General features: G+C 44.8%; 1 protein-coding gene across 1 annotated transcript in view; it reads right to left on the bottom strand.

Annotated features, from left to right (window-relative positions):
• DNAH9 (dynein axonemal heavy chain 9) overlaps positions 1-9,404 on the bottom strand; it is a 381,289-nt gene extending 371,885 nt beyond the window's left edge. Inside the window, exon 1 of the mRNA XM_003912358.5 lies at positions 8,931-9,404. Within this exon, the coding sequence (XP_003912407.4) occupies positions 8,931-9,347 (417 nt within the window). The 5' untranslated portion in view covers positions 9,348-9,404. The remainder of the gene's footprint in view (positions 1-8,930) is intronic.
• Positions 9,405-25,919: the final 16,515 nt, after the last annotated feature.

Genomic DNA, 25,919 nt, shown 5'->3' with positions numbered 1-25,919 from the left:
GATAAATTGGGGAGGCCCTTGAATAGTCTGCTTACAAATTTTCCTCCCATTCTCCTGGGGATAAAGTCCTCTAGCCAAAAAACTCTTTATCGGCTAGGCACGGTGGCTAATGCCTGTAATCCTAGCACTTTGGGAGGCTGAGGCGGGTGGATCACCTGAGGTTGGAAGTTCAAGACCAGCCTGGCCAACATGACGAAAACCCATTTCTACTGAAAGTACAAAAATTAGCCAGGCATGGTAGCGGGCACCTGTAATCACAGCTACTCAGGAGGTTGGGGCAGGAGAATCGCTTCAACCCAGGAGGCGGTGGTTGCAGTGCGTCGAGATCACACCACTGCACTCCAGCCTGGGTGACAGAGTGAGACTCCATCTCAGAAAAAAATTAAAAAGAAAAAACAAAAAACTCTTTATCCAGAGGACCAGGCACAGTTACTGCTTATCCCTGAAAAGCAGACTTCAGTTCCCTGCCAGCTGGTGGAGGGATTTAAACCAGCCAATTGCATCCCCCAATGAGATCCAGGGACCACTACACCCTCTTGATCCTATTAATACAAAGTGTGCTTTCCACCACCCCTTGTCGTTCAGCCTGTTCCCAAGAGCAATCCCGGTGTGGCTCTGCATGGCTCCGTGTCCTCGGCTGAGCTGTGAGTATATTGACTGATAAACTGCTGTCAATGGTGTCTGTCCTATGTCGGGTGTTGTATGGTTAGCCACCTCCATTACTCTTGGGCAGGAATCCCTCCCTCATCAATGGGGTAAATAGGAGGTGATTAAAATAGTCACAAAGGCCAGAGGCAAAAAAGTAGGACACATACAGATAAATATGACCTTCTGTCTGCAGGTGGTAGGAGGGGCAGCTTGAAAAGGCAAGCAAAGTTGACGATCTTGAATCCATCTTCAGGGTGAACGTTAGGTGGTTCTGGCCACCCAACACAGTTCCTTTTTCCAGTATTCATCCCCAAATCCATAGGAACCAAATGGAACCAAATCTGAGCCAGTGAGAGTCAGGCCAAAGTGTCTTATGTGACTTTTCACAGAAGAGATACCTTCTCTTTTCTGCTAGTGTGGAGCTTTTGTTGGTCACCTTCCCAACCAATACAGCCTTAGAATAAAGTTAATATGGAGAAGAGAGTGCTTACAGATGGAGAAAGACTAAGTCCCGGTAACTTTGTTTGAGCTCCTAAATCAAGCTGCTCTTGAACTTTCCAAGATAGTTTAAATTAAGTTTCTATTACCAGTAACTTAGAATGTTGTCAGTACACCAAGGCGGGCGGATCACGAGGTCAGGACATCGAGACCATCCTGGCCAACATGGTGAAACCTTGTCTCCACTAAAATACAAAAAATTAGTCGGGTGTGGTGGCATGCGCCTGTAGTCCCAGCTACTCAGGAGGCTAAGGCAGGGGAATAGCTTGAACCCGGGAGGCAGAGGTTGCAGCGAGCCGAGATCACAGCATTGCACTCCAGCCTGGAGACAGAGCAAGACTCTGTCTCAAAAAAAAAAAAAAGAAAAGAAAAGAAAAGAAAAAAAAAAAGAGAAAGTTGTCAGTACAACTCATCAGGAATCTTTGACTGTCAAAATTTCACAACTGATGGAAGGAGAATACCAGAAAGACAAACAGATGCTCATATAATGTGTTGAGAAAGCTACCAATACATAAATAATCAAAAGGAAATATGAACTCATATGACTCATGATCAATAAGCCCCAGTGGCTGTGAAATAGAATACCTGGACCCAGCATGTTAGATTCTAGAGGATGGTCTTTGCCTGGTCTGTCTGGAAACATTCACTGAACTGGGAACTTACGACAATCAGTAAAGGGAGCTCAAAAAGGAAGGAAAGTTTACAAATAAAGCTTCATCACATTCGTATTAAGAAAGAACCATTTGGACCTACGGCAGAAGTCCTAACTGGGAAACAGGATGAACTGGAATTTTCCTAGGATCTCAAAGGCAGGGACTCTATCTTATTTAATTTTTATATAGTCACAGTTCTCTCTAGGATCTGGCATATCGAAAGCACTCAAGATGTTTATCAAATAACTGAATGTATACTATCTGAAGAAAAAGGAATAGTTGTGGGTGGGATTTTTAAGGGCTTTGAGTGACAGAAAAATAATGAATGTGAACTCTCTATGAAGTGAAAAGCAACTCATAGCCAGGCGCGGTGGCTCACGCCTGTATCCCAGCACTTTGAGAGGCTGAGGAGGGCAGATTGTTTGAGCCCAGGAGTCGGAAACCAGCCTGGGCAACATAGCAAGACCTCATCTCTACAAAAAATAGAACAATTGCCTGGTTGTAGTGGTGTATGTCTGTAGTCTCAGTTACTAAGGAGGCTGAGGTGAGAGGATTGCTTGAGGCCAGGGAGGTTGAGGCTGCAGTGAGCTGAAATCACGCCACTGTACTCCAGCCTGGGCAACAGAGTGAGACTCTGTCTCAAAACAACAACAACAACAACAACCCAAAAAACTACTCATTCATTTATTCAATGAGTATTTACTGAGCATCTGTTATGTGCTGGTACTTTTCCAGGTGCTAGGAGGATACACTCGTGAACAAAACAGTCAAACATTTCTGACCTCATGAAGCTTATATTCTAAGGGAGAGACAGTCAAGAAACAGTAAGTTCTGTGAATAAAGATAAAGCATGTGAAGGAAATCAGGAGTGTGGGGTGGAGGGGCTGCAATTATAAATGTTGAGGTTGGCCTCACTGAGAAGATAAGATTTGAACAAAGGCTTGGAAGGATAGGGGTACTGCTTTGCATATCCTTGGGGGAAGTATATTGCAGGGAGAAGGAACAGCCAGTGCAAAGTCCCCGAGATGGAAGCATGCTTGGTGTGATCAAGGAGCAGTGTGGAAGCAAGGGAAATGGGGACAGAGTGATCCCAAAGACGAATAGGGGTGAGTAAAGGGAGTCAATTCACATGCAGCCTTGCCTGTGAGATTTTGATTTTTACTCTCAGAGAAATGGACATCATTGAAAGTTTTGAGCAAAGGAGTGCCATAGGCTGAGATTGCTTTGAGTAGGATCAACCAAGCTGCTGTGATAATAGGCTGTAAGGGGCAAAGGTGGAAAATGAGGCCACCTAGCAAGTTGGTGCTATAATACAGAAGACAGTGGCGTGGCACTGGGGGTAGTGGTAGAGATGGTAAGAAATGACCTGATTTCATACAAATTTTGAAGGTGTAGTCAGTAGGATGTCTTAACAAATTGCTTTAGGAGTCGCGAGAGAAAAAAAAAAGGATCTGGATGACTCTAAGATTTGTGGCTTGAACAATGGGGAGAATGGAGTTGCTGTCAACTGATGTGGGGAGGAGTAAAGGTGGAGTAAGATCTTGAGAGAAGATCAGGAGCTTGTGTTTGCACATGTTAAAATGTAGTATCTCGACTGGACTTTAAGACAGAGATGTTGAGTAGGCAGCTGGATATGCTAGTTGAGAGTTCAGAGGAGAAGAGAGGGCTGGAGATAACAAATTTGGGAGGTATAAGATACAAATGGCTTATGGAACTTTGAAATTGAATGACAGCCCCCAAGAAAATGGGTGTATAGAGACAGAAGAGAAGACGTCCAGGGAATGAGCTGTAGGGCCTTCTGGTGTTAAGAAGCTGGGAAGAGGACGGGCGCAGTTGCTCACGCCTGTAATCCCAACACTTTGTGAGGCCAAGATGGGTGGATCATGAGGTCAGGAGTTTGAGACCAGCCTGGCCAACAGAGTGAAACCCTGTCTCTACTAAAAATACAAAAATTAGTTGGGCCTGGTAACGGGTGCCTGTAATCCTAGCTACTCGGGAGGCTGAGGCAGGAGAATCGCTTGAACCCAGGAGGCAGCGAGCAGAGATCACACCACTGCACTCCAGCCTGGGTGACAGTGTGAGACTCCATCTCAAAAAAAGAAAAAAAGAAGAAGTGGGGAAGAAGAGGAGGCACCATCACTGGTGATAGCCATGGTGATAGGAGGAAACCAGAAGACTAGTGTCCTGGAGCCCAAAGAAGAAAGTGCTTCCAGGAAGAAAGGATGATCGTGAGCTATGAGAAACGCGGCTCTCAGGTTAAGCCGAATGAGGACTGATTCAGGGTCATTCAATTTTGTCAAGTGGAGATCATCGGAAACATTGACACGTTATTTTATTCCTCTTCTGTGAAGTGTGAAAACCAAAGTCTGATGAGTGAGGATGAGATAAAACAGGAAAATAATGAGACACCAAGAGGAGACACACATTCCAGGAATTTTGCTATGAAGGGGGTCATAAACATGGGATGACAGCTGGTGGGATGAAAGGAGCATTTTGCTTGATGAGAATAATCTAGCAGAGAGGAGAAAAAAATAGGAATGCAGGAGAGAAGAAGAAATTGCTAGAACGATCTCCTCAGGAATGTGTGGGATTCAGAGCACAGGCAGCAGTTTCAGCCTTAGGGTTGGCATCAGAGGGCAGCACAAACAGTTCACCTCTAGCAATGGACAGGATGGCAGAAGATACAAGGAAAGATGCTGCAGTCAACATAGACATAAGGGTTCGTGGACATGGTATTCTCATTTCCGTTTCTTAAAAAACCAAGAAAGAAGCAAGAGCATCTCAGAGTGAGGTTGAGAGGAGGTTTTGGACATTTGAGAGAAGAAAGATTTTTCTTTTCAAATTGTTCCTCAGGTTGGGAAATAGTGATCTAAAAGAGCAAGAAAATATAGTTGGAATAGAAACAAAAATATAGAATGTCTGCTGGGAAACATAAAAGGTCTACTTAGGGGTTCGAGGTCGTGCATTTAAAGAGGAGCCCATTGGTTTTTTCTCTGGTCTGTTTTAATTTAATGGGTGCAGGTATGAAGTATGTAGAGCTGGGTTTTACCAGGATTGTGGTTGCACCAATTGAGTATGACGCGGTGAGGTAGAGGCCAGTACATCAGGAGCTGATGCAAGGGTATGAAGATCATGAAGGAGCACGGTACTCAAATTGGGTAAGAGAAGAGGCTGTGGGCATGGGCCAGGGCCAATGGGAAGGAGCCAAGGCCAAGAGATTGGAGCTCCCAGCAGGATCAAAGGACTGTTGTAGTCAGGGTATGAGAGGGAGTGAGCTGGAAAGATGGGAGTAATGGTCAGAGAAGGAGGTGCATAAAATTGGATAATGAGGTTGGTGGTTGTTGGGAATGCAAGGTCTGGAAATGGCCATGGGAGGTGCTGCTTATGATCAGGAGGAGGACAAGATCACTGGAGGACAAAGATAGAGAGAACCCAGAGGCCAAGTGATTGGATCACTCATATGTCTTTGGAAATAACCACGTATTAGAAGTAATGTTGGGGAGAGTCACAGTGAGTTGAGAGGCAAAATCATACACACGCAACGGTAGCACCATCTCTACAGGATGCAGCAGTGCGAGTGAGTCATGTCCTTTGATGACAGGAGATTGAAATTGGAGGCTTTTTGATGTGGATCTATAGCGGCAAGGAGGAACAAGGAGGCCACCTGCTCCAGCTCCATGCTCAGAAGGAGAAAGGCTGTGGGGGAAATGCAGCTGCGTCCTCCAGGAGGAGCCAGGATGGGTTACAGCAAAGTGACAAGGATCCATCAGATGGGTGAGGAGGATTTTAAACGGGATGGAGAGTGATAAGAATTCTCATCCTTTATGGAACACCTGCAATGTGACACTCTATTCCAGGTGTTCTAATATACGATGTCTAAATTTCATAGCAACCCTGCAAGACAGTTTTGGACCTGGCAGAGTGAGCACATCTGCTCACATCACACTGCTGAATTTAACCAGAATTTGACTTAGGTCTGTGAGATTCCAAATCTTATGCTCACACTCCAAAATGCAAAAAGTCAAAAAAAAAAAAAAAAAAAAATCCAAGTTTCAGAGCTAGGAGAAATAAGTTGGCAGTAGTGAATGATGTGGTTGGAGGAGGAAGTAAGGAAGTAGGAGAACAAGTTACTAAATTCTGTTAATTCTTCCCTTCAAGCATTTCTTAGGCACATTTTCCTTTTTTACCTTGTACTAGTAGAATGGAATAAAAATAATATGAAAATTATAGCTTTCTCTCAGCCAACACCCTCAATCCTACCCCCTACACACAAGGCAGGAAGACGTCTCTCAGTCAGGTAGGATGCTGCCTGGGGAGGTGGAAGGAAAAGGGGAGCAGGTAATCAGAGACTACTAAGCTGATTACAAGGTGCTGAGAGAGAGGAGAGGGGGTGGACAGGAGGTCCGGGCCGGAAGGAGAGGGCTTAGCAGATGGGAGGCCAGCAAGCCTTGAAAGAGACACTGGATCAACTTCAGGGTATGGAATAAGAGTAGATGGATGGACAGAAAGTGGAATAAAGTTACTGGTACGAGCTTTGAGAAATGCAAGGAAAGGACTTGAGGTATTTTAAAAATAAATTATTTAGGTTTTAAAATAGTGCAAAATTTTAAAAGTACAAAAGCGTTCACAGTGGAAAGTAAATCTTCCACCTACCCCGTACTTCAATTACTGTTTCTCCTTCTTGTGGATTACTGTTAAAGAATGTCTTCTCTTCCTCCTTCCCTCCCTTTCCTCCTTCCTTTCTCTCTTCTTCCCCTTCTTTCTTTTTTAAACATAAACAGTAGCATAAAATCCATGCAATTCTGCACTTCTTTAAAAAATTATCTTAAATTGCAGCATTATTCACAAAAACCAAGAGACAGAAACAACCTAAGTATCTATGATGGATACATTTTTTAGAAATGTGGTATATACATACAATAGAATATTGTTAAAAAAGAAAGAAATCCCGCATATGATAGGCAGCGACAATATGGATGAACCTCGAGGACATTATTCTAAGTGACATAAGCTAGTCACAAGGAACAAATACTGCATGATTTCACTGATATGATGACTCAGGTTCATAGGAACAGAAAGTAGAATGGTGCTTGCCACAAGCTCAGGGGAGCGGTGTGTGGGTTGTTGGGTGTGTGTGGAGTTTCAGTGATGCTGGATGGGGCAGTTCTGAGGATCTGTTGCACAAAAATGCATATGTGGTTGACAATATTGTACTCTAACTTGGAAATTGTTGGGTGAATTTTATGTCACGTGCTTTTTTGCCACAAGGAAAAAATTACCCTAAGGAATACTCCAGTTGGACATGGTAGCGCACACCTGTAACCCCAGCACTTTGGGAGGCCAAGGCAGGAGGATCACTTGAGTCTAGGAGTTTGAAACCAGTCTGGTCAACATAGCAAGACCCTGCCTCAAAAAAAGGAATATTCCATATCAGTCATTCCTTTTAATAGTTGCAAAGTATTTCACTGTATAGATGGCCCATAATTCAGTCACCCAGTCCCCTGTTGATGAACATTGTCTCCAATCTCTTTCAATGCACCAATGAAAATTCTTAGACATCTGAGAATTTTCATTATTTCAAAATTATGTTTGCTTGCTGGACTACTTTGCTTAGCCATGACACAACTCTGAGACGGGCCTTCTGTCTCCCACATACACTAGGTTAAATCCTGTCTCTGAACCTTTGTTCAGTCTGCTCTCAGTATCTTGAAAGTTAGTTACCTTGCTCTCTACTTATCTGAATTCTTCTAATTGTTCAGGAGACAGCATGGGCTGTCTTTCTCCTCTGAAGCCAAAAGTACTTTCCATCATCAACATTCATTAGAGAAGTTGATCTAAGTTCAGGCTTCAGCGGGATGGCTTTCAGACAATGCACAGTGGCAAGACGGCTCTGTTTGTTAAAATATTGAAATACCTCCATATCTATTGACAGATCTAGCTTCCCTGGGCCCTCTGTGTCCTCCTCTACCTATCCAACACCTTCTCTGGAATTTTCACCTCCCCACAGCCTCCTGATACACCATCTAAAGGGCTTACACCTGACACAGCAGGGAGACTCCAGCACTTGGATCCAGCAGTGGGGCCAACTTTTAGGTAAGCCTTACCCTCACCCCAGTCTTAAAAGTTTGAAAAATTTTGAATATATGATTTATTACATATGTTTCAGCTCCTTGGAGTAAGCATTTCATGGGTGGGAATAGTTCTTTGATATTCCCTATAGCACCTATCACCTGAAACATCATACAGCCAGTATTCCGCCCATCCTTATTTCACAACCTGCAGGGTCCAGGGCATCAAGTCTCCAGAAGCACACAGGCGTGACTTGCAGGGCAATTTACTCCCATTCCAGAAAGGTCTAAGGGTCCCAGAAATCTCTCCAGAGCACCCTCCTGAAATCTTCTACATTCTCTAAGCTTCTGCTATGGTGCCACTAAAGCACTCATGACCCACATCTCCACCTTCCTCCCTGAGCTCCAGGCAGGCTCCTCCAAAGGCCTGCTGGGCATTTCCAAATGGGCGCCCAACTTCTTATGCTGGCACAGGGCTGACCTTTGCTAAACGGTTGGTAATGAATGAATGAGATGAAAATCAAAAGCAAATCACTACCCCCCGCCACCCCATTTAACTGCTCTCCAGAAGTAGGCACTGTTTATAGCCATTCACCTCCTTCCACCCCACTGATCCATCAGAAATGCCTCCTTGTTCTCCACTTCCCATCTTCCTCAGACCTTTCCAATTTACAGGACAGATTAAGAGATGCTGATTTTGAAAGTAGTCAGGACCTAGGCACTCTCCAGGCACTTCCCCTGACTTTGGCTGGAACCCAGACCCAGACTGACCCAAGCCTAAGCCCCTTCCCATTCTCATTCTAGCCTGGCCTCCACCCAGATCCCTCCCTCCGGAACCCCCCAACTCCGTCCCTAGCCCCATCCCATTTTCTTCCTGACTTCAAGAACTTGCCTCCCGGTTGTGCTCCCTCCATAGCCTCGCCCCTCTGCCTATCACTCCGCCCCTTGAACCTCCCCTGCAGCTTCGCCCCTCCCCCTCTGGCCCCGCCTCCGTCCCTTAAGGCTCCTCCTCCCCTCCCCCACACCCAGCTTTAGCCGCGCCGGGACACTAACCCAGCCTCACCTCAGAGAACAGCGCGGCCAGGTGCTCCAGAGGTGCCGCGGGCAGGTCCCCGAAGACCACTGCGCCGCGGAAGCTGTCGGGCCCTGGAGGCTCGGGCCCGGTGCGCAAGAAAAAAAGGCCCTTAGCGCCAGCCGGGCCCGACTCAGGTCTCACCTCCAGCCCGGGTCGTACCGCCAGGCCCCCGGGCCAGGGCCGCACCACCAGCAGCGGCCGCGGCCCCTCGGCAGCATCGCGGTCCAGGAAGGCCTGGAGCAGCTGCTCCGCCTCGGCAGTCCCCGCACAACGCTCCCAGGCGCCCGCAGGCGGCCGCAGGCTCAGGGCCACGTAGGTCCCCAGGAGTCGCAGTCGTCGGTCGGCGCCGGGTTCCCCGTCAGCGTTCTCCTCAGCGAGCGCGGCCCGCTCCTCCGCGCCCAGCATGGCGCGCGGCCTCCAGCTGCATCGGTTTCCCTAGCGACGAGGACGCGGCCAGGATTCCCTCCTCTGCTCCCTTCCTATTGGGCACTGGCCCCTGGTCCCGCCCCTTCCAGGCTAATAAGGTAGGAGGGGTACAGCGGGAAGGGGCGGGGTCGCGTCGCTGTTGCTAGGACACCAGCCGACACTCGTACTTAGTGTGTGCCTGGTGTATTGGGAGCGCTGAAGTGTGACCGTGGAGCGCAGTGGCTTACTGATGGGCTGCGTGGAGAGGAGATCAAGCATATAAATGTTGTTAAGGATCGTTCTGGCCAAGGTCAAATTAGAGTCTTTAGAGGTCTCCGGACACTGAAAATAGTATGGTCCTCTCACCTCTATCCTAAATGCGCAATCCAAACTTAAACACAATGCCAAATCATAAAACAGATTTAAGGACATTTAGTGAGTGTTTTATTTCTTTTCCATGATGGCAAATTAAATGCTTCAGAACAGTGCTGTCCAATAGAACTTTCTGCGATGAGGGAAATGTTTTCCATCTGTTCTAGCCACGCATGGCCTATAAAGGAGGTGAAATGTGCTCGTCTCACTGAGGAACTGAATTTTTAATTTTACTTAATTTTCACTTAAATAGTCACATGTAACTGTAGTTATACTGAACTGCTCAGCTTCAAAATTTTAGTATCAATTTTTTAAAAGTTTTTTCCCGTGCAATCCCAGTTTTTAATTTTCTCTCCAAAAAGATACCTTATCTGCATTTTAGAAGGTGACTGGTGGGAGGCATTGATATGGGATTATTGACAACGACTGACATTTTAAAATATTGCATAATTATGACAAAAATATCCCCAAAATATATTAGTTATCTATCACTGTATAACAAATTACCTCCAAACTTATCAGCTTAAAATAGAATAAACATGTTTTTTTAAGGCATGTGCTTAATCTGCCAAAACTGTAACCAAACTGTGAGAGGCTTGTTTTTGTTTCTGTTGTTTTTGAGACAGGGTCTTACACTATTGTCCAGGCTGGAGTGCAGTGGCCGGATCATAGTTCACTGCAGCCTCAAATCCCTGGGCTCAAGTGATCCTCTGGTCTCAGCTTCCCTAGGAGCTGGGAATACAGGTGCCACCACATCCAGCTAATTTAAAAAATTTTTTTGTAGAGATGAGGTCTCGCTATGTTGTCCAAACTGGTCTTGAAGTCCTGGCCTCAATTCATCCTTCTGCCTCAGCCTCCCAAAGTGCTGGGATTACATGGATGAGCCACCATGCTAGAGTTTTTGACTTTCATGGATATGACCACTAATCAGTTCTTACTAAATGTAGCAAAGGACTTGTAAATATGCAGGATGCTCAGAGCCTCCCCATCCTGCCCTATACCTGGATATTGGCTTCAAAAAGGGATAATATAAAGTGCCTTGCCTGACCTCAGATTAGCATTTGTTACCCGCCTAGTCATTCTCCATGGTCAAGATAAGCAGCTTGGCCCTTTGCATGCATGTAAATTGACAATACATGGGTGCTGAAAAAATGGGCAAACAACTTGGGCAGCATGAGGTCAACAGGACTGAATGAGCTCCCCTCTGCCCTACCATCCTCACTTTAGTCACCTCCCAGGGACTGCTGAGTTTCTGGGTAAAAGGAATGTTTATAATGGGGTTCAAAGGAATATTAACAGAATAAGCACTTGTCAATGGCAGCTTGGCTAACAAGAGCCCCTCAGGAAAACACCGGTGGTTGGGAGGTAAAATGATTGATTTCATAATAACTGGAGCACAGGAGTTGGTGTCATAAAAAAATGTTCATGTTAGAAATGAATCTTTATGTTTGTAAAGGGTGTTTTATCATTGCTGGATTAAACAATAATCAACCAACTATGAGGAAAGGGAAAAAGTGGGAAGCTAAAACAATTTTTAGGATGAATTTGGTAATTGCCATTTCAAGGAAAAGCATCAGGGAAAAATAGTAGTAATGTCAGGGGCTTCTTACACATACCGTTTTTTGTTTGTCTTTGCACATAGGAAGGCATCGTTATTGTTTTAGTGCTTAGGGACTTCAAATATGTCAACTATGCTCGTGTTTCATATACAGAGTGACTTCAGAACCATTAACTTTCAGTAAACCCTTGAAATAAAATTTCTGCCACCCCACTGCAGCTCTATTATGCCCTTAATCTCCTATGTCCCCTTGCCCCAACATACATAAAAATAGAAACAAAGGAGCCTGTGAAGATGACTTAAAGATTTCTGTCTAAGGTGAAGGCTCCTGAACACTAGCAATCCCAGTTTTTAATTTTCTCTCCAAAAAGATACCTTATCTGCATTTCAGAAGGTAATTGGTGGGAGACATTGATATGGGATTATTGAAAACGACTGACATTTTAAAATATTGTATAATTATGACAAAAATATCCCCAAAATATATTAGTTATCTATCACTGTATAACAAATCACCCCCAAACTTATCAGCTTAAAATAGCAATAAACATTTATCTCACACAATTTATGGGGGTCAAGAATTTAGGAGCAGCTTAGCTCATAGTTATTGCTCAAGGTTTCTCATGATGTTGCAGGCAAGATGTCATCAGGGGCTACATCATCTGAAGGTTTGACTGGGGCTAGAGGAGACACTTCCAAGATGGCTTACTCACTTGGCTAGTGGGTTGGTGCTGGCTCTTGGCAGTAGACTTCAGCTTCTTAGCATGTGGAGCCCCCATTGAGCATTTGAGTGTCTTTATAATGCTGTGACTGTCTTCCCCCGGAAGAAGTGATTTAAGAGAGAGCAAAGCAAAAGCCTACGGTGTCTCTTATGACTAGCCTTGGAAATCATACACCGTCATTTCTGCAATTATCTTATTAATTACAGAAGTCTTCCCTATTCAATATGAGAGGGAATTACATGAGGATGTGAATACCAGGAGAGAAGAATCACTGGGTACCATCTTGGAGGCAGGCTACCACAAAAAGTAAGGGAAGCAATAAATTTGCGTAAGATGTTCAGCTAAAATAATTTCCATTTTTAAAACTGGAAACTGGAACTCAGTCCCATGAGTATAATATTTGTAGTAATCATGTTTTTTGTTTTAAATGACTATGCAGAATTCCTGTTCAAGACTTTTGGTCATGATCTCTTTAAATTCCGGATAGTCGCTCGTGATGAGAAATTTGTTCCCACAAGCAAGTAATATAAAAGTTAAAGCCTTTCACAACCATTCATAAATTAGCAGCTGACATTATATTTACAGAATCTAACAGCTCTTTCTTTTCTTCCTTGACAAATGTTACATTGAAATTCTTTTATGCTGCTAATAGATACTGAATCTAACCTAACCTTTTCATATCAAATATTTCAAAATAATGATGAAGTTCTAATTCAAATAATGTGCATGAATTATTAGAATAACCTCCTTGCAGCTACCTTGGATACTATTAATGTGAACATCAGACACAAATAGGGATATCTATGGGATCTGTGACTAGAAGGACAGTGTATGCTGCCTATGACTAAATCCAGGAGACATGCATAAGAATATCAATGGTTGAATTGTAGCAACTGCAAAATAATGGGAAGCAAACCAAGTGTCCATCAATAGTAGCATGGATGAGTAAATTGTGTTATATACTACTCATGACGTATAATACTCCACAGCAGTAAAAACGAATAGATGATAGTCATATGCATCAATATAGATAAATCCTAAAAGCATAATGTTGAATAGAAATAGGAAAGTTACAGATTAATTTAGTGTTACATTTGTTAGAAGTTTGAAACTAGACAATATGTTGTAAGAGTAACACACATATGTAGTAATCTAATGAAAAGTAAAGGAATGATTGTCACAAAATTCAGATTTTGATCACTCCTTGGGGGACTAAAGAGGCATGGGATGAGTAAAGGAAACACAGGGCCCTTTTAAGTTCTTGATAATGTTTTATTTCTTCATTTGGTTTGTGAGTTTTCATTTTGTCATTCCTCTTAAACTGTACATATATATTGTACTTATGAAGCGGCTATGTTGTCTGGGGTATATGCCCTGGGGTTTGTCATTATACGCCAGGAAAATTTAGGAGATGGACACACAGGAGGAGTTAGGAGCAGAGGTTTAGTAGGCAGAAGAGAAGAGAAAGCAAAACAGCTCTCTCTGTAGAGAGGGGGGGTCTCCAAGCAGAAAGGACCAGCTGGTGGCCAATGCCCCAGATTTTATAGTCAGGTTTGAGGAGGTGGTGTCTGATTTACATAGGGCTCACAGATTGGTTGGATCAGGTGCGATGTTTACATAGTGCAAGCAGAAGGCTGGTTGCCCTACCCTAATCTTACTATGCAAATGGACTTTTTAGTTGATTGGTGCCATCTTGTCTGTTCCTTACTGTACACGTGGCTGGCAGAGAAGGGAAGATGGAGCCGCCATCTTGAACATGTCTAGTCCCTATTTCCTGCCGGCATTCACCCTTGCAAGCTGCTGGCTTGCTTGTGTATGTCTGTAGCTCAACTTTACAGGCTGCTGTTTGTTAGAAAATGACTTGGGCCGCTTTTCATTAAAAAGAAAAGCCTTACTGAGGACTCCCATACCCTTACTATCTGCCTAAGTAATTTCTTCGTAACTCTTGCGTCATGTGAATATATAATATAACTCAGAATAAAATAAAATAAACGAATGTGCCGTTTCATGTACTCTGAATGCTGTGGGGAAATTCATTCCAGTTACTGAGAATCAATGTATAGATATTCATTTAAATGCTAATAACCCATTAGTTTTACAAAATTACATATCAGATGTCCTAAAAATTGATTAAGTCTATTACTGGTGACTTCTTTTTCATAAAATCCAATTGGCACTGTTCAGTCTTTATGTTACTTATTGGTTCTGTTAAACTCTGTTGATACCTGATTCAATGTGTGGAAGCAACCTCCACCTCCCGGACTCAAGCGATTCTCTTCTTGTGCCTCAGCCTCCCGAGTAGCTGGGATTATAGGCACACACCATCATGCCTGGCTTATTTTTGTATTTTTTTGTAGGGACGGGTTTTCACCATTTTGGCCAGCCTGGTCTTGAACTCCTTGCTCAAATGATCCAACTGCCTCAGTCTCTCAAAGTGCTGGGATTACAGGCATGAGCCATTGTGCCCAGCCAGGAATTTACTGTTGAAGAGAAGTCTGAAGCCAGCTTCATTTTATTCTTTTGTAGGTAACGTGTCGAAACTACATCATCATACAGGGGATTTTTAATGTCTCCCTTTTAATTTTTATGATTCAGAAAAATGTTTTAGGATAAAACTAAAGCCCCGTGTAATTGATCTTTGCCTGAAATTATAAAAGTCCATTCAGTTCTCATAACGAACTGTTTCTTCACAGCGGGAAAGATTGTTCTATGGAATCTTGGATTATGAATTATATTCCATATGCACTCTTGTCTGATTTTCTGGAGAGGTAAACTGATAAAGTGTGCTAACAATTCCAAGTAGGGGATACAATTTGAGATATTAATTGAGGTTTTTCGTTCCTATGTTCTGATGCTGTCCTGCGGCTCTTCACCGAGTGAGTTAACAACATTTAATGCCTCAGGGGAGTGCGAATACAGCCTAAAACAGCTCATTGATTCTGAATAGTTTTTAAACACATAGCAGAGACAATAGCTATGAAAGCTATGCTGTTTCTTTTCTCATATTGTAATAGGCGAGTTTACAGGGAGAACAGATTTGTATTGTATTATTTGTTGTAATTCTAAGAGCTTGGCTTTGAATATATAAGGCATAATCTGAAAGACTGACGTGTTAGAGCGTATTTGCTAAACCATGGATGGATAAGAATGCATAGCAATATGATAAGCAGATTTCCTTACCAAAAAGAGATAAGGACTCTTTCTGGGACTGGGGAGAGAGGCTAGGGAAGCAGAGTAGAGGAGCAGAAGACACTATTTATATAGCTGCAGAATTCTTGACCCTTTCAGGTAAGTCCAGGGAAGGAGACAAGATGACAGCTACTACAGAAATCCTGAGTATCCAAGAGAAGGGAACGCTTGAGCCTTGCTTCCTGGTAAGCTGTAGGAAACAGTGTACAAGCAGAGATGCCTTTATCCAGCCCGGCCCATGGTGTTAGTGTAGCAGAGGGCAGGATTTGACAACAGGGACCAGGAGGCAGCGTTTCAGTGCTCCCCTCCATGGTCCAGGTACAGGAGCTGACAGTTTCCACATGTGTGGGATGATTAGGAGGAGAAAACCCAAAATGCTTAGAGGGCTAGCTGGGGGTCAGGCTGGGAAGAACATGGTACAGGTATTACCTAGAGGCCTTAATGGGTGACGATGCCTGGTTACAAGGACGATACAAGATGGTTTATATCACAGTAACGACACAGACAGATGTAGACTGAGTGCCCCTCTCCTGATGAAACCATCTTTGCAAAAATTATATCAGTGAGAAAGTTGTAACAGTGAGGTGAGTTAACCCACCCCTCATCTTGCCTTTCCCTTGGGCTTTTAGGCCCAGCTAACGTTGGAAGACATTTAGGCTATGTTTTAAATTATAATAGGACTTCCCCAAAACTCAACAGCTTTTGTAAAGCTAATGAAAGAACATCAGGCTAGAGGAAGAGAGGAGCCTGATTCTGCTAAGGTGCAGACATAGATTGCCAGCCATTCCTGCAGATAACACTGCCATAGCAGATTGGCCTTTTGAGATACCTTTTCATGTATGCTGCATGTCTGACATCTATGACTCCACCTGGACCTGCCAACCCTACTCCTCCAGTGGTCCACACCCAGAAGTGACTGAATACACAAAAGGACAGTTCCAAGGCCCTAAGATTTCATCTCTGCCCCAACCAATCAGCAGTAAGCCTAGCCATCTCCACCCCTTCCCCCAAACTGCTTTTGAAAACCCCTAACCTACCAGCTTTGGATGAGAATGATTTGAGTACTAATTCCATCTCCCATATAGTGTGGCTGGCCTTGTGTCTATTAAACTCTTTTCTTTACTGCAATGCTGTGGTCTTTATTTGTGCAGTAGGCAGGAAGAACCCCTGTGGTGGTTACACTGATTAGTGGAAGATATATAAGCCCTCCAGGTACTCACAATCTTCCAGAGGAGAGAGTAAAAGGAAAGAATCCTAAATAGATTATGGAGACTGATTGGTTTGGCTTTGTCCCCACCCCAACCTCATCATGAATTGTAGTTCTCATAATTCCCGTGTGTTGTGGGAGGGACCCAGTGGGAGATAATTGAATCATGGGGGCATTTTCCCCAATAGTGAATAAGTCTCACAAGATCTGATGGTTTTATAAGGGGAAACCCCTTTCACTTGGTTCTCATTCTCTCTTGCCTGCCACCATGTAAGATGTGCCTTTTGCCTTCCACCATGACTGTGAGGCCTCCCCAGCCACGTGGAACTGTGAGTCCCTTAAAGTGTTTTTTCTTTATAGATTACCCAGTCTCAGGTGTGTCTTTATCAGCAGCGTGAAAACGGACTAATACAGAGACAGCAGAAGTGATTGAATTACCTTGAATTGGCAAGACTGTGGATAAAGGGGTGGATCCGTCTGGGTTGGGTTAGAGCCCTTCCAAGTGTTATACCAATAAGAGGCTTAATATAGAAATGAGAGCTTACACGACTATGTCAAGAACTGGGAAGTGAAGGTCAGGAAGGCTATAACTGAGCATCAGCTTTGCCACAGTGAAGTGAGTGGAACAGTCCAAGTTCATGGAAAAGTGTGAGAAGCCAAAGCATCCATGTGTCAGAACCACAAAGCCTGAGACCCTGGACAGATCTTCAAAAGCATAAGCCTGCCAGAAGCACAGAGGGGAAGTTCTTGGAGGTGGTCTGCAAAGGCACCGAGACTGGCCACCATATCCTCTAGGATAAATTCCAGTATATCCCTTAAATTTGAATTTTAGATAAGTAATGAATAAATATTTAGTGTATGTCCAAATATTGCATATAAAAATGCATGGCAAAATGGGACATCCTTATACTAGTCTGAAATTCAAGTTTAACTGGGTATCCTGTATTTTTATTTGTGAAGTATTGTAGTCCTACCCATGAATAACAGCATCTTTTTTATCTCCCCCTTTAAAATCTCATGTGAATTCTACTCTGTGGCGAGCTCTAGTGAAAGAAGGGAGCCTTGTATTAAGGGAGACCCTGAATGTAGTTCCTTGCCTTAGAAGGGAGGGATGGTGGTGCTGAATTGGTAACAGACAATTTAGAATAGGAGATTATATTATTTTGCTAGGGCTGCCACGACAAAATATCACAGATGGGTGGCTTAGACAACAGAAATTTATATTCTCACGTTCTGGAGCCTAGAAGTTTCATGATTGAGTTATCATGGGACTTAGTTTCTTCTGAGGCTTGTCTCCTTGGTTTGCAGCTGACTACTTTCTTGCTGTGTCCTCACATGGCTTTTCTTATGTGCCCTGCACCACTGGTGTCTCTCTATGTGTCCAAATTTCTTCCTTTTATAAAGACAACAGTCAGATTTGATTAGGGTGCACTCAAAAGGCTTCATTTTAACTTAATCACCTCTTTAAAGGCTCTGTCTTGAAACAGGAGATGTGAGAGGAAAAACAAATTTTTCCTCTTTCCTTTGGTATGAGCAGCTTCCACCTCGAATCCCTCCCTGTTCTGTGCTATTGTACCCTGCTCTGCAAGTTTTTATGAGTTTATGGTTTCCTGTTTTCTGTAACCTACTGTCTGTAAATCTCTGTAGCACCATGGAGGTCATGAGACATGTTTGAGCAAGCTTAGATTGCAGCCATCTGGGTGCCAGCGAAGGACACGAGATAAGGCTGTGCAGGCATCTTGAGCAAACCTAGATAATAGCCACCTGGCCTGCATAGCAAGAGTCACATGTAAGCCTGAGTTAGGAACCTGTCTCAGTTTGAGTAACTGCCTTTGTTCTGCTTCTGTAAGCTCACTTTCCCTACCCCACAAGTTTCGTGCCACTGGCAAGCCACCCCATGTCGGCTGCATGGATAAAAGTCAAGCCCTGTCTTCGTTCGTGGCTCAGCCTTTGGATATTAATCTGCTGAGCCAGTGGCCACCTAAATAAAATCCTCCTGTTCCAACCATCTAGTCTCTCTGGTCTCCTGATTCCCACAACAGTCTCTGTAATATAATCATAATTTGATGTACTAGGAGTTAGTGCTACCAAACTGAACTCAGATTTGCATGCCTGAAGCAGCAAAGTCAAACTCTGACATCAAGATTTACAATGTGAGAAGAGTGAGGCATTTATTGCAGAGTGCCAAGCAAGCAGAACCAGGCAGCTTATGCTTAAGACCCAAACTCGTAGATGGCTTACACGTAAGAGTTTTTAAAGTCGGGGAGGCAGAGGTTACAGACAAAGTCATAAATCAATGCATGGGGACTATATATTGGCTTAGTCCAAATAGGCGGCAGGTATTTTGAAGTGGGGCCTTATGGGTCAAGGTGAATTCAGAGGTTCTTTTATTTGCAATTGGTTAAGGAAGTAAGACTGTCTAAAAACTTGGGGTCAGCAGAAAGGAATGTTTAGGCTTTGCCTGTGAGCATGACTTTCTTTAGGGCCCTCAGGAAGAAATTTAGAACAAAGAACAGTGGTTAGAATTCAGTCTTCAGTTCCTTCTTATTTGAGGTCTATGTGCCATGGATGGACAGCATTTTTCATCTGATGAGCATTTGGGTTTTGAAAAACAACTCAGGAACATGCATGAAGATGTTATCTTTACTTTCTCTAGAGAATCAAATATCTTGTGGCTCTAACTTCCTTGACTGTTGTTTCACACTACTGTTACCCTCTTGCTTTTTTTTTTTTTTTTTTTTGAGACAGAGTCTCGCTGTGTCACCCAGGCTGGAGTGCAATGGCATGATCTCAGCTCACTGCAAGCGCCACCTCCCATGTTCACGTCATTCTCCTGCCTCAGCCTCCCGAGTAGCTCAGACTACAAGTACGTGCCACCATGCCTGGCTAATTTTTTCGTATTTTTAGTAGAGACGGGGTTTCACCGTATTAGCCAGGGTGGTCTCGATCTCTTGACCTTGTGATCCGCCTGCCTTGGCCTCCCAAAGTGCTGGGATTACAGGCATGAGTCACTGTGCCCGGCCACCTTCTTGCTTTTTAAGGCTAGCTAGGTGCCTGGAATTTCCATTGCTCACAATTTTCCTCACAATTTTCCTCTATTTCTATGTTTTGGGGGAACCCTAAGAGAAGTCCCTAAGAAGAGGTCCCTGCTCTGTCTCACTAGGGTTTTAATGTATGAATTTTGTAGGGACAGAATTCATCCCTTGAGAGAGATCATCTTGAAGCAACTTTAGTTTAGATGCAGGGTAATAACAACATACTATGCAAACAAAGGCCTCCCAAATGAGAACAAGCAAAGGCTGTGTCAAAAGAGTCAGCTGCCATCACTTACCTTTTGATATAGATTCAAAGGCAAACAGAGCAGTGGGAAAGATTTGTAGCAGAAAGAAGGGAAGGCTTCATGTGTGCCCTGATTGGAGGCCTTTGGCCTGTGGAAGCTGGAGGTGCTTCCATAGAAGCAGAATATCCTATGTGATTGGTTAGGGGAACTTGTTTGGCTTTCGTCAGTTGTCCCTAAGTTTGGGGACAAAAATTAGAGAAGATATCAGTTTTGAATATAATATTTTTTACTTGTACCCCCACAACCCCACCTCTTCCAGAAGCTATCAATTATTAATCAAATCCTGACCATTTGGATTAACAAGTACAGGGGTTCTTTTCTGACTTCCTGGACTGGCTACTGCAGATTGTGAGTCTTGAGTTCTACCTTTTATATATGGCTTAGACATTGTTCATTTGTCTATTTCATCTCTCAATCCTTTTTTTTTAAATCTGAGTTTTGTGACCGTGGAAAATATACCTTTATACAATATTAATATGGCTGTCTACTGCCTTGTGGTATGTAGTTCCCATAATTTGATCAATGTTGAGTCCTGGTGTTTTATGGGAGTTTCCGTTTCTGATTGTAGAAAGGTGATGAGAATGGAGAATGTGGGGTATGGTTAAGCTGGAGGAGAGGAGGGGTAAAATATTATTTTGACTCCTTCTCATACTTAGGACCCATGATTAACAATCAGGGGTTAGCAAACTGTAGCCCATGGACCAAATTCAGCCCACCAGCCAATACTGAAAATACAGTTTTACTGGAACACAGCCATGGCTATTCATTTTTACATTATCTATGACTTTTTTCACACCGAAAGTACAGAGTTGAATAGTTGTAATTATGCAGAGAATATAGGCCCACAAGGCCTAAAAAGTTAATTATCTGACTCTACAGAAAACGTTTGCCAACCTCTAGTTTGGATTAACAACTACCAAATCTCACAGTTGAGAAAGACTCAAGATGGGAAGGATATAAAGCAGCCTCAGTTTCATTAACTAAAACTCAGAATGTGCTTTGCTGTAACAAATCCATACACTCTTCTTCTACTAATTACTCACCACTTTTTGTTGTGGATACTATATCCACCTTCTTGACAGCCTTCTTCCCCATCCTAGTCCAGATACTTCTGGTAGGATTCAACCCCCAGGACTATGGCTGAAGCATGTGACTTGGCCTAAACTTGGATCATTCTTTCTCCTGGTCACAGTCATCAATGTGGTGATGGCCATGTGATCCTATCAGGACATTAGAGTCAGACCCAGGTTTTGGTTTGAATGTTGGAATAAACGAGTGTTTTCTCTTTTCCACTGGACTTGAACCTAGGAGGATGTAGGACAGTCAGTGTGGCCCCTTGACTCCATGAGGGGAAGGGCTATCTGAAAATGGAGCCAAGGCAAGGGAAGTAGAGGCAAGAGATGGAGAAGGAGGAAGCATTCCTGATGACATTTTTTTTTTTTTTTTTTTGAGACGGAGTCCTACTCTGTTGCCCAGGCTAGAGAGCAGTGGCACAATCTCGGCTCACTGAAAACCTCCGCTTCCCAGGTTCAAACGATTCTCCTGCCTCAGCCTCCTGAGTAGCTGGAACTACAGGTGCATGCCACCATGCCCAGCTAATGTTTTGTATTTTTAGTAGAGACAATGTTAGCCAGAATGGTCTCAATCTCCTGACCTCATGATCTGCTCACCTCGGCCTCCCAAAGTGCTGGGATTACAGGCATGAGCCACTGAGCCTGGCCCCTGTTGACATTTTTGAGCTCTACATGTGGCCCACAAGACTGGACTTTTCATTTGCATAAACCAAGACATTCTCTCTCCATTCAGCCAGTTTAACAAGTTTCTGTCCCTGTTAAACTAAAATTACAACTGATGCAGGTGACACGTAAAGAAAATTTATTCAAGAAAGAGGAGAGATGATGTTTATCTATAAAGGAGAAGGAGGCCATCAAGGAGGTGGTTGAGAGCGAGAACATAAAAGAAGATATTTCCTGAAATAATTTATATCGGAGATGTAAAGGGTAAACCTTCAGTTGCTTTGCTTAGCACATAACGACCCCAGATCACAGACTTAGCTCTTGATTTTCACCCTGCTTTTGAATTAAGGCAGTAAGCCAGAAATTAATATGGGCAGATTTCCCTGCGTTTATTCACTGTTCAACGTTTAATTCCCAGAAGGATGAAGGAAATACTTACTTAATTAAATGTGCTAAACAATAACAGTCCTCGCTTGCTTTTCCCATGTACTTGTCTTACAGAAATATGCTATGAAGAGTTGATGAAGCTATTTTTAAAATGAATTCCACACACTACTTAATTATAATAATCTATAGAGTGTAACTGTACATTTCCCACCCTAGGATACGGGTGGGCAGAACAAGAAACACTGCAGAAAACACACCTTCTTGGCCTTATTGCGACTGCAGGAATTCTTAGGGGGTTGATGTGAACTTTCCTTCTTAGATGTAATCCCCTTGATTTGGGAGGACGTCACACATCTTATAGGTCAAGGGAGTCAACTCTTCTGGTGATACTGGGATTATAAATTTGTGAAATATATGACATATTCATTTGTAAGTATATGAGTAAATGAATTAGTAGACGCATTATCAAAAGCATGAAAAATTATGTTCACGTCTGAGCTGGCCAGGTGGGTGGGCACAAGTATTTCCAGGACGCAATAGACCATAGCCCACTCACTGAGAGGAGTTTTCCAAGGGTAACAGATGAATGCCCTTTGGGTGTGCTGCCCTATATTCTGTTGGTTCTCAAGTGCAGCCACACACTAAAATCATCTGGGGATATTTTTAAAGTACCAATAGGCAAGGCCCCATTCCAGAGCAACTGAAGCAGTGCCTGGTGATAGGGGCCAAGCCTTGGTACGTGTTAGGAGACCTTCAGGGGATTCCAATGTATTGCCAGGGTGGACAGCTACCCTTCTACCAGGAAGCCCTTCCTTCTACAGGGCCAAGGTAATGGGGGATCTGAGTCATCCTCTTTTAATTCTACTTCTTTCTATGCCTAACTCTGTTTCTCTTTCTACTGTCCTCCTTTCTCTTTGACATGATGTATCTTTGTCTGTTCTCTGTCCCTGCCTCTCTCTCTCTCCCTTTGTTCCTTCAGACATTTTTATTTACGTGAGTCTGGAGAATTGACAAAGACATCACCTCTAAATACCTCTAGACCTCTAGAGATGTCACCTTAGACACCTCTAAGAAAAGACTGAGCCACCACTCTCTCTTGTTCCTTTGGGATCCCTTCAGATACAGAGGCTGTGATTTACGAGTACAGTGACTTACAGCAGTTCTTTAGTGAGAAACTGATCCCAGCACTAAATAGCCCAGGGGTAGGATATTTTTGTTTGGTTGGTTTTTGTTTTGCTCAGGGGTTGAGCCAGCGGTTCTCAAAGTGTGGTCCCAGGCAGGCAGCATCAGCAACCTTTGAACTTTTTAGAAACCCAAATGCTTAGTCCCCAACTCAGCTCTGCTAAAGGGAAAATTGGGAGTGGGTGTCATCCAATGTGTTTTCAGAAGACCTTGAAGAAATTCTGATGCATGCCAAAGTTTGAGGACCAGTCTCCATGGGAGAAATGCTCTCTGACTTATTCTTCATGGACCTCTACTTTGGATGAAGGATGTCCTCCAAGCCTCTGAGCTCATAATGGGCCTGGGACCTATATTTATCCAAGGAAATAATGCAATCTGATGAAAGAAACGACCTCAAATCTCAGTGACTTGTGTGGAAATGAATGAAGAACGCCCAAATGGGAAACAGAGACTATATATTCAGAGCTTGCTGTAACCAAAGAGTCACCTACAATCATTTGTGTTTGGCAGTGCCTCAAAGGCAGGCAGAGTGGGAAAGATTTACAGTGGGGTGAAAAGGGAGAGCTTCAGGTGTCCCCTGATTGGAGGCTGCTGAATCAGCAGGTATGGGGAAGCTAAAGACGGGCTAATTAGAAGTCCGACATCTTATGTGATTGGTTTGAAAGTATATTTGGCTTTCTCTGGCTGGTCCTGAGTTAGAAGTGGGGGCAAAAATTAGGGAAGCTGCAGTTATTGACTGTGATGGCTAATTTTATATGTCAATATCATTGGGTTAAGGGATACCTGTATTGCTGGTAAAACATTATTGCTGAGTGTGTTTGTGAGAGTGTTTTGGGGACAGATTAGCATTTGAATCAGAATACTGAGTAATGAATGTTGCCCTCATCAATGCATCTGGGCATCATTCAATCCACTGAGGGCTTGGATAGAACAAGAATGCAGAGAGCGAGCTGATTTTCTCTCTCTTTTCTTGAGCTGGTGGGCCAAGAAGGTGATGGCAGTGATGGGCCATCTGGAGGGGCTGCTGCCAGCAGCTGCTGCTGCAGGGAGGGTGTGGGGAGGAGGCGGACAGTCCCCCTGCCCCCCAGCCTGCTGCTTTGGGGTCTGCCATGATGGGGCTGGGCTGGGTCACCTGCCAGTGGCAGAACAGCATGGTTGGGCAGAGAAGGGCTCTGAGGTGGACCTGGGCCCAGGAGAGTCGCATGCTTGCACATGGGGCGCGGGGGCCAGGCCTGGGGTGCGGAGCGGGGGCCATGCTTTGGGGTTCCAGGGTGAGAAGTGGGAGTGGTACCTGCTTCAGGGACCTGGCCAGTGGTGCACCCACCACACTCACCCCACTTTAGGGCACCGGGTTCCTGGACCTTGGGAGGAGGCTCTGTGCAGGGCTCCCCAGGGTCATGTCCCCAGGGTTTGCCCTGCATTGGGGTGACCACCAGACCTGACACTCCAGACAGCTGGGCCTGCGGCCTGCTGCCTGTGATCTTTTCCCGGAGGTGCCCCACTGGGCAGGGCCATGAGCCAGGCGAGGGGGAGCCCTGGGCTGCCTCTGAGCACTTGGGCCATGCGGGGAGCTTGTGGCAACGTTGCCTCATCTCTGGACACCAGCGTGGGCCCAGCAAGGACCTGGAGCCCCCATCCCAAGGTGCGAGGGGACAGATTCCAGGGCTGCACATTCCATGGAGCCGGCAGGAGCTGGGAGCAGGCAGCAGCCCTGACCCACTGGGATGCAGCCGTAGCTGTGGACCTGGGCCTCTCTGTACTCTTGGGGGCCTGGGAAGGATTTTGGGTGCCAACAAGCACAGAAGGGAGACTGAGGGAGTGCTGAGGACAGCTTGGCACTGACCTGCAGGTGCCCCTTGGCATGAGCAGCCTGGACGCCATGGACGGCAGCAGGAGGCAGACAGGCTCTTGGGTGGAAAGGGGTGGATTCCTGGTGAGGCCCCACCTTCAGGCCAGGAAGGGCCTGAAGGCTGAGGGCTGGGCTCCCAGTCCTGTGGACTGGAGTGGGAATTTGTAGTGCCTTTTCCGGGCGTGCCCATCACCGCATGGACTAATTGGCACACACTTCCTTCCCTCTGAGGCCCATACAAGCCCAGGCTCAGCCAGAGCAGAACAGATGAGGGGACGACCAGCTGCAGAGAGGAGATACCCTCTTTGCTAAGAGTGGAACACTCATCGGGATGACCAGCTACAGAGAGGGGCTACCCTCTGCTGGGAGTTGAACACTTGTTGGGGTGACCTGCTTACAGATAGGAGCTACCCTCTCTACTAGGAGCTGAACACTCCAACAGGACACCCTGGCTGTAGAAAGGAGCTGAGAGACTGAGCTGTTGTATTGCTCAACAAAGCTCTGCTTCATCTTGTTTACCCTTCACTTGTCTGCGTAACCCATTCTTCCTGGTCACGGGACAACTCAGAACCCACCAAATGGTGAGGCTAAAAGAGCTGTAACACAAACAGGGCTGAAACATGCCCCTTTCTCTCTACGTTGTGGACAAGGAGGAGAGAAGAGTTGTGGTCCCTTGGGGACTCCAGACCTTGAAACTCCCTGAGGAGTTTCAAAGAGGGAGCTGTGACTCCCTCTTTGGGGCCCTGCAGTGCCTGGCATCTCCAAGATTCCAGATACCACCACATTCCTTGGTGCCAGCCAGGGGAAGCTGCTTGCAGTATGCCTGGTCCAGCCATAGCCTCGCAGAGAGCTGGCACCTGTGCCAGCATCTGGAGTTGCCCACCCTGTAGCAGCAGCTGGCATGTCTGAGGGTGCAGACCCCACGCTCACTCACACACCCCTCACTACTCCATGCCTGACTTGTAGTCTCCCTTGGAGGCATGGGATCCAGGCCTGTAGCATGAAACAAGTGCAGCCTGCCAGGCCAAGT

The sequence above is a fragment of the Papio anubis genome, chromosome 17 (assembly GCF_008728515.1).
Source record: "Papio anubis isolate 15944 chromosome 17, Panubis1.0, whole genome shotgun sequence".
In the NCBI taxonomy this organism is placed as follows: domain Eukaryota; kingdom Metazoa; phylum Chordata; class Mammalia; order Primates; family Cercopithecidae; genus Papio; species Papio anubis.
Note: the sequence above shows the minus strand (reverse complement) of the source record. Positions and strands in the feature narration are given on the sequence as shown.